Source organism: Sminthopsis crassicaudata, chromosome 2 (genome assembly GCF_048593235.1).
Source record: "Sminthopsis crassicaudata isolate SCR6 chromosome 2, ASM4859323v1, whole genome shotgun sequence".
NCBI classification, from domain to species: Eukaryota; Metazoa; Chordata; class Mammalia; order Dasyuromorphia; family Dasyuridae; genus Sminthopsis; species Sminthopsis crassicaudata.
Window position 1 is genome coordinate 344903157 of NC_133618.1, and position 15016 is coordinate 344918172.

Genomic DNA, 15016 nt, shown 5'->3' on the forward strand with positions numbered 1-15016 from the left:
TTGCTCAACTTTATGCCAATAAATTCGATAACTTAAATGAAATGGAAGAATACCTTCAAAAATATAGCTTGCCCAGATTAACAGAGGAAGAAGTAAGTAGTCTAAATAGTCCCATCTCAGAAAAAGAAATAGACCAAGCTATTAACCAACTTCCTAAGAAAAAGTCCCCAGGACCAGATGGATTTACAGGTGAATTCTACCAAACATTTAAAGAACAACTAACTCCAATGCTATGTAAACTATTTGAAAAAACAGGGATTGAAGGAGTCCTACCAAATTCCTTCTATGACACAGACATGGTACTGATACCTAAACCAGGTAGATTGAAAACTGAGAAAGAAAACTATAGACCAATTTCCTTAATGAATATTGATGCTAAAATCTTAAATAAGATATTAGCAAATAGACTTCAGAAAATCATCCCCAGGATAATACACTATGACCAAGTGGGATTTATACCAGGAATGCAGGGCTGGTTTAATATTAGGAAAACTATTAGTATAATTGACCATATTAATAATCAAATTAATAAAAACCATATGATCATCTCAATAGATGCAGAAAAAGCATTTGATAAAATCCAACATCCATTCCTACTAAAAACGCTTGAGAGTATAGGAATTAATGGACTATTCCTTAAAATAATAAGGAGCATATATTTAAAACCTTCAGTAAACATCATATGTAATGGTGATAAACTAGAACCTTTCCCTGTAAGATTAGGAGTGAAACAAGGTTGCCCACTATCACCATTACTATTCAATATAGTACTAGAAACTCTAGCCTCGGCAATAAGAGCCGAGAAAGAGATTCAAAGAATTAGAGTAGGAAATGAAGAAATCAAATTATCACTTTTTGCAGATGACATGATGGTATACTTAGAGAACCCCAAAGACTCTGCTAAAAAGCTATTAGAAATAATTCAGAATTTTAGCAAAGTCGCAGGATACAAAATAAATCCACATAAATCCTCAGCATTTTTATACATTACCAACACAATCCAACAGCAAGAGATACAAAGAGAAATTCCATTTAAAATAACAGTCGATAGTATAAAATATTTGGGAATATATCTACCAAAGGAGATTCAGGAATTATATGAGCAAAATTACAAAACACTTGCCAGAAAAATAAAGTCAGATTTAAATAATTGGAAAGACATTCAGTGTTCTTGGATAGGCTGAGCGAATATAAAAAAGATGACAATACTCCCCAAACTAATCTATTTATTTAGTGTTATACCAATCAGACTCCCAAGAAACTATTTTAATGACCTAGTAAAAATAACAACAAAATTCATATGGAAGATTAAAAGGTCGAGAATTGCAAGGGAACTAATGAAAAAAAAGTCAGAGGAAGGTGGTCTAAGTGTACCTGATTTAAAGCTATATTATAAAGCAACAGTCACCAAAACCATTTGGTATTGGCTAAGAAATAGACTAGTTGATCAGTGGTATAGGTTAGGTTCACAGGGCAAGACAGTGAATAAAAATAGCAATATAATCTTTGACAAACCCAAAGATTCCAAATTTTGGGATAAGAATTCATTATTTGACAAAAACTGCTGGGAAAACTGGAAATTAATATGGCAGAAACTAGGCATGGACCCACATTTAACACCACATACTAAGATTAGATCAAAATGGGTCCAAGATTTAGGCATAAAGAACGAAATCATAAATAAATTGGAGGAACATGGGATGGTTTACCTCTCAGATTTGTGGAGGAGGAAGGAGTTTGTGTCCAAGGGAGAACTAGAGACCATTATTGATCACAAAATAGAACATTTTGATTACACCAAATTAAAAAGTTTCTGCACAAACAAAACTAATGCAAACAAGATTAGAAGGGAAGTAACAAATTGGGAAAAAATATTTACAGTTAAAGGTTCTGATAAAGGCCTCATCTCCAAAATATACAGAGAATTGACTTTAATTTATAAGAAATCAAGCCATTCTCCAATTGATAAATGGTCAAAGGATATGAACAGACAATTTTCAGATGATGAAATTAAAACTATTTCCATTCATATGAAAGAGTGTTCCAAATCACTATTGATCAGAGAAATGCAAATTAAGACAACTCTGAGGTATCATTACACACCTGTCAGATTGGCTAAGATGACAGGAACAAATAACGATAAATGTTGGAGGGGCTGTGGGAAAACGGGGACACTGATGCATTGTTGGTGGAGTTGTGAAAGAATCCAACCATTCTGGAGAGCAATCTGGAATTATGCCCAAAAAGTTATCAAAATGTGCCTACCCTTTGACCCAGCCATACTACTACTGGGCTTATACCCCAAGGAACTACTAAAGAAGGGAAAGGGAACTGTATGTGCCAAAATGTTTGTGGCAGCCCTTTTTGTAATGGCTAGAAGCTGGAAGATGAATGGATGTCCATCAATTGGAGAATGGTTGGGTAAACTATGGTATATGAATGTTATGGAATATTATTGTTCTATAAGAAATGACCAACAGGAGAAATACTTGGAGAGACTTACATTAACTGATGTAAGGCTTGGAGAGACTTACATCAACTGATGCTGAGTGAAACGAGCAGAACCAGAAGATCATTATACACTTCAACAATGATACTGTATGAGGATGTATGCTGATGGAAGTGGATTTCTTCAACATAGAGAAGAGCTAATCCAATTCCAGTTGATTAATGATGGACAGAACCAGCTACATCCAGAAAAGGAACACTGGGAAATGAATGTAAACTGTTATTTTTACCTTCTGAATCCAATTCTTCCTGTGCAACAAAAAATTCGGTTCTACACACATATATTGTATCTAGAATATACTGTCATATATTTAACATATATAAGACTGCTTGCCATCTAGGGGAGGAGGTTGGGGGAAGAAGGGAAAAAATCTGAATAGAAGTAAGTGCAAGGGATAATGTTGTAAAAAATTACCTATGCATATGTACTGTCAAAAAATGTTATAATTATAAAAGAAAATAAAAATTAAAAAAAAAAAAACTAAAAAAAATTAAAAAAAAAAAAAAAGGAAAAACGAGTGTATCTTCTCCTTTCTTGACCTGAAGAGTTAAGCTCTTCAATCACAGGATATATGTCTATTCTCAAATCAGCTGTATTCTGTCCTTCCTCTTTCCTTTAAGTAGTGCCTCATGTAATCTAGTCATAGGAGAGGATAATTGCTGGGGCGAGATGCTTGTGATATCACTGCTCCTCCCACTCCTCCTCCTCCTCCCTCCACCCAGGGATGATGCCAGAGAGTCAAGAGCCTGCTCAGGTGTAGGTGGAATTGAAGCTGGATTATGAGAGTGAGAATCACCACATCCTTCAAGTTCACTTAACATTTCATGCCCTCCAGAGATATTTCCATTATCATCTCCCTTCTCTTCCTCTTTCTCCTCACATTTCCTTATGTGGCTGATCTTAAAACTTTTCTTTTTTCTAGAGTTTGCAGGATTCTTTAAGGGCAATTGTATTATGTTGTATATATAGAATGTTTCCTCAGAAAATGAATCAGGACCTTTATCATTGTAATATTCACATAGTTGATCTCCTACAAGTTTCCAATTATCTGCCTCTATTTTTTTCTTCCTTGAAGAACCAAGGGGACATGCATTCTACTGTATCCAAAAGTCCACCAATCTGCTCCCAAGTTACAAGCAAACCTTGCTTCTTTATTAGTCTGAGTATGCTTTCTATAGAGCTCCCTTATGGTGGGAGTGGTGGTGGGGGAGAATCTTTTCCTAATATCTGCCCCATTTCAGCTAGAAAAGGAAAGTTATAGTTTAGCTCTTAACAAAGTAAATGCCCTGTTTGTCTATTAAAATAGTCCTATTTTCTGGTCACAGGAACTTCTTCAGTGAAATTAGGGTCCTTGGTCCACACGCTGGGCATCAAATGTAAAGTACAGGGTAACTCCCTGGAGGCCTCAGGATCAGCCAGAATCAGGATGAATTAAAGTCTCCAAAGTCCTTGGAGAAGTTAAGGAGGCAGGCAAGCAGAATCCTCAGTTCTGGAGTCCAGAGTCACCAACCTCCCTCCTCTTCATCCTACCTCCAAGTAACTCTGGCCTCTCTCTTTTTGCCTTCCAAACCTTGCCTATGATTTTCTTAACACCAAACATTCACCAAGCACCAACAGTGAGAAGAGACATTTATCCAAAAATATGCTAGAGTCATTATCTCACATTGAATAGGTAATTAGCCTTAAGTGCTTCGTTGTCTGATTCAGGCATACCTTTTTGGAGTTTCAGCCCACTACCACTTGCATTTAAGAAATAATATTTCTCTTAAGTACAATAAGGATTGATATAAATTTAGGCCCAGGATAACTAATCAATAATGTATTAAGCACCAATAAAAGGAGACTTTCAAAGATTTTACAGTTAAGAATGTCCATTCTCAGTTTCTTATAATAAATTGATTAAACAAATTATAGTTGTATGATTAAATTAATTTTGTTTGCTTTTGTAGCTCATCTTTGAAGGTATTCGAGGCCCTGGTATAGAAGGTGATATTGCCATTGATGATGTATCAATTTCAGAAGGAGAATGTACAAAACAAGATCTAACTACAAAAAGTAAGTGACATTTATACACAAGGAATTTATATGAAGACATTAAATAATACACATGTACATATATTTCAACATAATATATTTATATCATAATATTAAATCCGAAGTTTTATACTGCTTTAAAATCTGTCTAGTTGTTTTATATTTTAATAAAACTCTTGGGGTCAATGACTTAAATGAATTTTCTCTTTTTTAAATAATATTTTATTTCTCCCCATTTATATGTAAAAACAATTATTACAATCCTTTTGAGTCCCAAATTCTCTTCCTGCCTACCATCACTGCCATCACTGACATCACTTAAACAGTCTAATATTAGTTATACATTGCAATACATGTAAAGAATATTGCCATTTAGTCAATATGTGGAAGAAAACTTGAACCAAAAATAGGTTAGATAGATAGATAGATAGATAGATAGATAGATAGATAGATAGATAGATAAAGTAAAAATAGTATGCTTTGATCTGTATTCAGATTCCTAAGTTCTTTTTCTAGAGGTGGATAGCATTTTTGGTCATGAGCTAAAGGAATATTTTTTAAAACCAAAACCAATTTAGAAAGATGAAGAAATGCTTCTTATTCTAGTGCCAGATGCTATTATCAAGAAAAAACCAAAGAACTAGTATTTTGGCTTAGAAATATAGCTCTATTAAAGAAATATTTTAAAATATTTTTCAACTATCTACTAGATAAGAAACTGGAATTGAATACATAATAACCATGTATATAATAACAATAACCATAATTACCCTATTCAACTAATTTATGAATGAAATCACTTGCCTCTATTCAATGATGTGTAATTTCCATATATGAGATATTATTGATAAACTGTGGGTGTTTAGTTATTTGAAATAACTATGTATTTAAAACTTAGGTTCATAGGATTTTAAAATATATATATATATTTTTTGAACTGATAGATATAGGTATATTATACACATAGTATATACATGTACCTATATATTAATTTCTTTTTTTCATTTCCCAATAAATTCCTCTATACTTCTCAAAGAAAGCCATACATTATATCAAAGAATAAAAGGAGAGAAGAATCGGTAAAACTAGCCAATAAATCAAAAATATTTGTCATCATATGAAGTATTCTACATTTAGATTTCTCCACCACTGAAATGACCTTCTTGAGGATCAAATTTGATCAGTATGATTTCACAACATTCATTTTCAATTTTTTATTGTTGTTATTCTTCCATTTCCCTCATTGTAATCACATATATTGTTTTTCTTATTTGTTATTTTCTTATGCCTACTTTATTAATTCTACCCAAACTTTTCTGTATTCTTCATATTTATTACATCCTACAGTACAGTACTTTCCCATTATAATTGTATACCACAATTTGTTTAAACATTTCCCTATCTATGGGCAACTATTTTGTTTCTAGTTCTTTGCTACTATAAAAAGTATTGTTTTGGCTTTGGTGATTTTGTGCATATAAGATCTTTTATCATTGACATCCTTGGATTATATGTTTGACATTGGGATAACTTGGTGAAAATCAATATTTTAGTGTCTTAGCATAACCCCATAAATGAATTGCTACCATTCAAGATAACTTTCTAAATAGAAACATTTTAATATGATTATACAATTACAAAAAATCAAGTTAGAATGAGTCAACTGTCCTATCACTTTAGATGTTTGGAATTAATATTCTCATGGTGGACAAAATTAATAAAACTGATGTGGTTCTTTGACATTTTGTTTGCTAAAGGCTGAGATGAGAATCTATATCATGAACCATTTTAACTAAAAACTGCAAACAAGTTTTCAATAGGACTGAGAGAAATATTTCAAACAGTACATTAAATTTAAACTTCTTCCTGGATAAAGCTATTCTTTTTTCATTTGAAATTTGATAACTATGAATAGATACATCAATCTTTTCCACCCTGAAAGTGCCCCTTAATCTCCTTTGCTAGGTCTTCATTTTTGTCATACCCCTTAAATTTTGTTTTACCCCAGGATTTTGTCTTCAATCTTTTTATGAGGTACTGTCACTTGATGATCTCATAAGGTACCAAAAATTTGATTATCATCTCTATTTAGATGACTCCAAGAGCTATATATTTAACCTGAGTCTCTTTCTTAACTTTGAATATTACTTGGGAATTCCACTAATGACCATTTCAACTCAATGTGCCATAAGCATCACAAATTCAACATTTCTAAAAAGACCTCATTATCCTTCTGGAAAAAAACCAACTTTTCCCCAAAATTCTCTTTTACCAGTAAGGGCATCAGCATTCTTCTCTTCATTCTACTTTGAAACCTTCATACTTAAATCCTCATTCTCATTACTGAAGGGGGAAATTTTTTTACTTTGTGTTTGAGGCACAAACATCTAGAAATTTGTTGGCTAATCTAAAGTTAGTTAAGTTTTCAATATTAGTCTGTTTGCAGTATTAATTAGTTAGTTTACATTATCAAATCAAATAATAAATTCTGAAATGACTATATGGATTCAAATTCACCTTTAGAGAAGGTAACACCATACAGAACATGGAAACTGGTTCCAGTTCAGTGAAATGTGCAGTGAACATTCAAACATTGTAACTATTTCACCCTAATTCTAAGTCTAAAATGGATAGTTCCCCCCATAGCTTTGAAATTTAGAGTAATAATTAGAAATATCCTCAAAGATAAAGTTCCATGGTCAAGATTATTAAGCATATATTTCAGGTTTAGATAACAATGTCAGAACAACTCAACTTAAAAGACAGGCACAGGTAGAGAATCAAAACATTTCCTAGCCTCTTAATTCCTTCTGGACCACGTCCTCTAATGATTCTCCTTAAAATATTCTTTCTCCTCTTAATATGATTACCATCCTAATAACTTCAGGATAGAGTCCTTTCTTAGCTGAAGAGAATGACAGGACCTAGAGTGGGTTAGAAACTGGCTTGACATTTGATAAGAATAATAATATTAATTTCTTACAAGCTTAATTAAAAGTAATAAGACTTTTTCATTCATATAAGTCTAAAAAGGATTTTAAAATAAAGAAATACTCCTTAATATTTGATTAAAGTGGGAGAGGGAGAAGCAGAGATAAAGATCTTAATGTGTTTCCATATCATTCACCAACATTCTCAAACAATTCTCAAGTCTTACATCTATTTTCACATTTTTGATATAATACCTCATTAATCAACTCAAAGCCTCTATCCTAATTTAGGGGTATTCTTTTTTATCCAAACAGAAAGAGAACAAGCATATTAACCCCTTGCTTGAATAATAGAAGAAAACACATTCCTCTTTATCACATTAATCTAGACTTTTTCATTTTTATTTCTTGTCAATTAATCTAACAACTTATATAATATATAAAATAATATTATAAAATATACAATAACTTAACTAATAACAGTGGGCTTATGTTACTTTTCCCTAGAAATATGGAAATTATGAAAGTTGTTTATTGAAAATAATAACGTAATTCCAGAGCTTAAGACAGTGCCCAGTATATCTTAGTTGCTTAATAAATATTTAGATTGAAATGGAAAATGGCAAGTTGTTTTATGAAAAAACTTCTGTAGTGGATTTGTTGTCATTTTAATCCCAATATAGCTGTTTATAAGCTGAGAAATAACAACCCTCCCTGCCTCCTCCTCCCAAGACCCTGAACCTTTCTTCCAGCCATCCAGTTGAAAAATTGGGTCCAGGCTCAGTCCAGATGCCTCTTCATTACTCCTACCTCTTACTCTCATAAGAGTCTACCCACTATTATCTCTATGCTTTTTCTATTCTCTCTATTTCTATTAATAACTGATCAATAGACGTTTAGGGAAGAATTGTCCCTCCCATACTTTCTCATGTTCTCTTATCATAATCACTTTCAAGAATATATAATTCATGTCCCAATCTAACCTTAAGGACTCCTTTCACTGTACCTTCTGGAATCCTTATTTCATAATAACCCAACTTTCTTTCATCTTGGAACTCTTTTACATTCTTTCCTTATTCGTTCTGGATATTGGGCTTCACTACAAGAATGAATCCCTGGAAATCCTTAAAAGCCTATTTATATTTTGTTTTATACTCTCCTTTTCATATTGATCCTAAAGAGCAGGAGGCTTTTCACTCAGAATTCCAAACTTTTTCTTTAGCTGCTTTACACAGAAGCTGCTCCTCTTTTAAAGTCCTCTCAATTAAAATTTGACATCCAATGAAAATTATGGAAATATAATTATTCTTCCTCTTTCCCCAAGGAGTTCAGCACCTAGTTCATAATCTTCTCCACAGTAACTTCAATCAATTGATAAACATTTTTGAAGCACCTAGTCAGGTTCACTGCTAAATACCGAAATTAACAAAAAAGCAGCAAAAGACAGTCCCTGCGTTCAAGGAACTTACAATCTGATGGAGTAGATAATATGAAAGCAAATATATACAACACAAGCTAGATATAGGATAAATAGGAAGTGAATGGGATTGGTCAAGACTTCCTGAAGAAAGCAGAATTTTGGTTGGGACTTAAAGTAAGCCAAAAAAGTTCAGTGGTCAGAAAAGAGGAGGGAGAGCATTCCAGGCAAGGGGAACTTTGGAATGCCTTTTTCCTGGAACCACCAATAGGTCAATAGCATGGAGTAAAGCTGGAGGGGGCTATGATATGAAATGTTTTAAATGCTAGATAGAGCATTTTGCATTTGCTCCAACAGGCAATAGGAAACTATTGGAGTTTATTGGGTAGAATTATGATTGAATTTACATTTTAGGGAAATCACTTTGGTCACTGAATGAAGGACAGATTGGAGTGGGAAGAAGCATAAGCCAGACAGACCCACTAGCAGACTATCGCATTAATCAAGGCACAAAGTGATGAAACCCTGCACTAGAGTGATGGCAGTGTCAGAATAGAGAAGGGGGCATATTTGAAAGATACTGAAAAACTGAAATTAATTAGCTTTGGCAACAACCAAGAGGAGAAAAAATGAGGAATATAAAATGACTCCTAGGTGGAGAACCTGAAGATAGGAGAATAGAGATGCCTTCTATAGTAACAGAGAATGTAAAGAAGTAGGTATTTTTTGTTAATGATTTTTTGGTGAAGGGTGAATAATTAGTTATATTTTGAACATACTGGTTTTTTGATATTTACTAGACATCCAGTTGATTATAGCAGTGATCCATGACAAAGTATAATCTATAATATGAAAAGTGGAATAGGAATTCAAGAGAGAGGAGTTTAGAATTGAATTATTGCACATGGGAGTTAATATGAGGGAAAGAAAGTGGCCATAGCAAGGAAGAAGACAAGAGAGACAATTGAGGAATCACAGACTCTTCAGATGGTGCAGATCAAGAGTGTTAAATATAACACTCTTGGAAGAAGAGTGTTATATTTAACACTCTAGGGAACACTCTAGAACACTCTAGGGAAGGCAGAGGGAGAGGTAAAAGGCCAATAGATTTTGGTCAGGTAAAGGGATTTAATAATTCTTGAACATGGAGGTGGTACATGTGTTGGTGACAGCAAGCTCAAGGATGGCAACATCTTTAAATATGGCTAAGGAAGGATAGGGAATATAGCTAATGAGAGGTGAATGAATAGACTGAGGAACTGAATGATTAGGATATTTGAAGAATAAACACACAGGATTTCTCTGGTGTGAGAGCAGGAGTGGGAGAAGAGGAGCCTGGTGTCGTCATTCTCCCTCATGCTATAATCTAATCATTTGCCAAAACTTGTTCTTTTTACCTTCACATCTTTTATACCAACTCATCTCTGAATTCACATAGTAGTTCAAGCCCTTGTCATCTCTTACTTAGATTATTACAATAGCCTTCCAATTTGTCTTCCTACTTCATCTCTCTTTCCCCCAATCCATTTGATATACTGTTCTCAAAATAATTTTCCTTAAATACAGATCTGAGTTTATCACTCCCCTGCTCAATGAACTCCAGTATCTCCCTATTTCTTCTAAAATAAAATATAACTCATATAATTTCAAAATGCCATCATTAAGCTAACTCCAAGTCTAACTTTTCAGTCTCAATGAACACTATTGCCTTTCCTATATTTTCTGTTCCAGATAAACTGATCTTTATTTTTGTTCCTTATAAAGGATACTTATATCTCATATTCCCTTAACTCTCTCCTTATCTCTGACCTTATGAAGTCTTTAAGATTCAATTCAAATACCATATTTTGCATGAATCTTTCCTGATTCTCCCAAATGCTACTGATCTCCCTTCTATACTACCCTGTATTTAGTTTCTTTTTATGTTTTTCTATTTCTTAATATTATATTTATGCTTTATATACTTCTACATGCATTTCTCTCTCCATTTAGAATGTAAAAGCTTTGTGAATAAAGATTGTTTTATTCTTTGAATGTGTCACTGAGGCATCTTATCTTGCCTGGTATGTAGTAGACACTTTATGAATATTAATCACTTGGTTGATTAATTGCTATAATTTCCCTTGTCCCAAAGATTATGGGATCTGAAGTCTGATAATTTATCATAGACAATAAAAAGTGACTCATTGTTAAAGTAGTTAAATGCAGAAAAAAGGAAGAACACAGATTTTCCTCTCTGTAACAAATCATCATGGGGTACAGCAAAAGCAGTCTTCCTGCTAGATGAAATTAAACTTATTGAAAAAAAAGATGAGGCTTGAAAAAGATACTAAACTTTTTAGGGATTTCTGGATATTTCCCTGAGCTAATTTTGTTTCAAGTAAAACTTCCTTCTCTACTTCAACTCAGTATATAATCCTAAGCAAAATTTTACATAAGATCATATAAATTTTAGTTTATAATTTTCAAATTTTCAAATTTACAAATTTTTCAAATTATAAAATTCAAAATTTCAAATTTGAAATTCTCAAATTATCATCTAGAACATACATTGCTTGGTTTTCCAGAAATATACATCTACCTACATTATTCAAATATATATTATACTTTGTGAAATTTTGCTTAGAATGAAATGTTTATGTACTGAGCTGAAGTAGAGATGAAGGCTTTATTTGAGATGGAAATAAATACGATGAAATTCATTTCCTTCATCTTCTGTCATGCATAGCAAACTCCTTCCAGATTAAAGGTCACACACACACACATAATTTTTGTTGTTGTTTAAATGATCTTCTTGTTCCAACTTTAATTTTTCTTAGTACACTAAAGTTTTATCATATATATCTCTGAAAAGCTAATTCTACTTCTTCTGTTCTGATATTTATTTTCTTTATCTTTAGATTCAGTTGATGGTGCTGGTGGCATTTTAGTACATATATGGCTTTTCCCAGCTGTTGTCATCATCTCTATCTTAAATCCTCGAAGGTGACCTTATCCTGGCAGAGGCTATAAAAGATTCACCAAGCACTGACATGAAGAAAGAGTCTTTGTAAATGGACATTTAAAAACAAACTACCAAAGATTCCTCCACTGACTACAGACTCCAAAACAAAACAAATAGCACTGGGGATAAAAAACAAAACAAAACAAAACATCATGGGAGCATAACTTATTCCAAACTACATATGAAAGGTGATCTTGACATGAATAAAGAAGAGACCTACCTTCAGGGGCTCTCCTGGCTAATAAGAATACAGTTTCAACTGATTAAACTCTGGGAAAAAAAAGAGCTATAGAAAGAAATCCTTGTCAAAGCACAAAGTCATGACTGGTTTTGTTTCAAAAGAATAGTTTGCTTGTTACCTTGGAAACCTAATGGCCTGCCAACAAAAACCTCACAGTAAACAGGGTATGTGAAGAGCTGGCATTTATTTTCCCTTCAAGGTTTTCAGTAGAGAATTACATAAATGTAGGCCCTTTTGCCTTTGGCTGTTACTTTTTCTTGAAAATAATCCTAACTCAGAGCTTTTAAAGACATTCATGTCCTCTCCCCATCCTCTTTTTCCCCACCCCCATGGCTAAGCTAGATAACTGTATGGTGTCTCTTTTTGCATGTATTATTATCCAGGATGTGAAACCTGGGCTTACGTGTTACATAGGCTTATCAGAATTTGCTTGCGGCCACTTGAACATCCCAACTAAGTCATCTGTTCTATTGAAGAAACCAAACCACTATCTTTTATAAAAATTGCCATGGAAACCAAGTGCCTTCAATGAAACAAGCCTGAAAATTTTTCAACACAGAAGCTTGCACTGCTAAGAGTGGTTTGTGTAAAACTTTTATAAACAAACTACAGAGGCTAAATGTAATTAGAGGCAAGAAAATAAAGCCAATTCTGGAGAAGGAAGAATCTAAGTTGCTTCGTAAGCCCTTTCAGATGAGCTATTTGTTTAACCAACTAGACAGCCATGGCCTTTCAGCTTATTATCCATTAGAAAATAGCTTCCACTGATACTGGACATGGGAACAACACTCCCCACCCCCGTTTATTAAGTGGATCAATCAGAGCAAAAAATTGTTATTTAGAGAATTAGGTGATAACATACAAAAGTGATTTCATTAATGTCCACTTGAAATGAAGATGGCCCTAACTTTAAAAGTCCTAGTTTGTTGATTGAGGGAAAAGGAAAGTGTTTGTGATCACAGTATATAGAAACTCTACAGCAACATTGAAACTGAAAAAAAATCTGTCTTTATTTTAATTCCTGAGGGTAATATGCCTCTGCCCTTTAGTCAGACTCTGTGAAGATTGTGAAATAGTATTTTATTATTTTATCAACATTTAAAACAACACACAAATGCTTTTACAAAAAAAAATCTGTAAAAATGATTTTGAGCTACCTGAGGACAAACCATTACCTTTAACCAGCCAGTTTTCCTATGTATTGTAAATTTCCCTTATACTTAGTGGTTATGAAACTTGATGACCTGTTTCCTTAAGTTATTTCAGCTTTTAATTTCATTTAAAAAGACTTTTGTCTAAAGAAGAGTATTGTCATCATTATTATTGTTATCATTAATATATATTGATAATACCCCAGGGTTAAAAACTGATTATGCAAATAATTGGGATATACATATTAATATTTAACATTTGAAAATATAAATATAAAAAGCACAACAAGATGTAGTGGAACAATGACAAGGCTTAATATTTCTTTCAATTCTGTAGAAATGTTTGTGCAAATTAAGTAATTCTTCTGAAATGATCATTTTACAGCTATGTTCAATAAAGCCTCTTTCCAGGTAAGGTATGTTAAGATGTATGTGTGTTTGTATGTATATTCACTTCTTCACCAAGCTAATTATTTTTATTCAATATATTGTCATTGGATATATCTTTGCACTTCATATAACTTGATGTTTAAAGACAAGAATTTTAAAAAAAAATTTAATGCTTTTGAAAATGTCAGTTCTTTTTACATGGAAAATTGATAAAATGCTTTTTCAGTCGTACTGTATCTGGCAAAATGATATCTTACTTCATACTCATATTTGACTAAGGAGAGAATCATCATAAAGCTTTAATAAATATCTAAACTGAACTGTTAAAAAATTGAAATGTTATAAAAAACAATTTGACTCCTATAAATTAAAATGAAAATTATTTTCTTTCCCTATTAATAATTAATCCACATCATTAATGATAGGTCCATGCATCTAATTAATCTTTTATATCAATGAGATATCATTTTGATATTGCTCTCCATCCAATGACTTCTTTTTTCCTTAGTTAATTTAGCTGGTAAGACAGATATCATAAGACTATTCTATTGAATAAACTCCTTTTTAAGACAGGCATACCCCTTTAATTTCGGTCAACAAAAATGATTTTATTTACTAAAAACTTGTAGTAATAAGAATCTTCTCTTGGACCATAAAAAAAGCCTCATAATACAATAAAATTATAAAATTTTAGGTGGTACTTTAAAAAATACACATGTACCAAACAAAATGTCAGTAAAACAAAGATAATATAGAATTTGTCAGTGTACAGGGCCCTGAATATCTTAGCTAGACTAGAAACAAATAAGAATCTCCTTTCAAATCAAAATTATAGTTTAAATACTTTAAAAGCATAGAAATAGGAAACAAGAAACATTTTATTGGAAAATGATAGGTAAATGAGCTAAGTATACCTTCTTAATAATTTAGCCTATTCTTATTTTTCTAGATAACAAAGATTTTAATGTACATGGTGTAGTTGAACTGACCAAGAAGATTATGATCCTTGGTGATGAGAAATAATATATAAAAAGGTTGAATTTTGTCTGAAGCATTTTTATTTTGTGTGAAAAGTCTCAATAAGGACTTTTGAGGCCATATCATTAGGTTTCCTGGGTATACACTTATAGCTGTAATTTCTATATTTAGTTGTGGTATTTAAGTTGGATATAAGTTGATATATAATTAATTTTTTAAAGTGACAGAAATGAAATTATATCTAATTTGGTTATTGCTCATCAAAAGGAAGCAAATAAGATAAATATTGTATGTATATGCAAATATAGATATACATATAACATTTTCATTGACTATGCTATGTACTAGTGTCACTCACTTCT

At 32.5% G+C, this 15016-nt stretch overlaps 1 protein-coding gene across 7 annotated transcripts in view; it reads left to right on the forward strand.

Moving 5' to 3' along the window:
• MDGA2 (MAM domain containing glycosylphosphatidylinositol anchor 2) overlaps nucleotides 1-13705 on the forward strand; it is a 795736-nt gene extending 782031 nt beyond the window's left edge. For all 7 annotated transcript variants that reach the window (XM_074290629.1, XM_074290632.1, XM_074290631.1 and 4 more), the window contains 2 exons: nucleotides 4459-4564; nucleotides 11791-13705. In XM_074290629.1, coding sequence (XP_074146730.1) covers nucleotides 4459-4564; nucleotides 11791-11879 — 195 coding nt within the window. In that variant the 3' untranslated portion in view covers nucleotides 11880-13705. The remainder of the gene's footprint in view (nucleotides 1-4458; nucleotides 4565-11790) is intronic.
• The last annotated feature ends 1311 nt before the right edge of the window (nucleotides 13706-15016 follow it).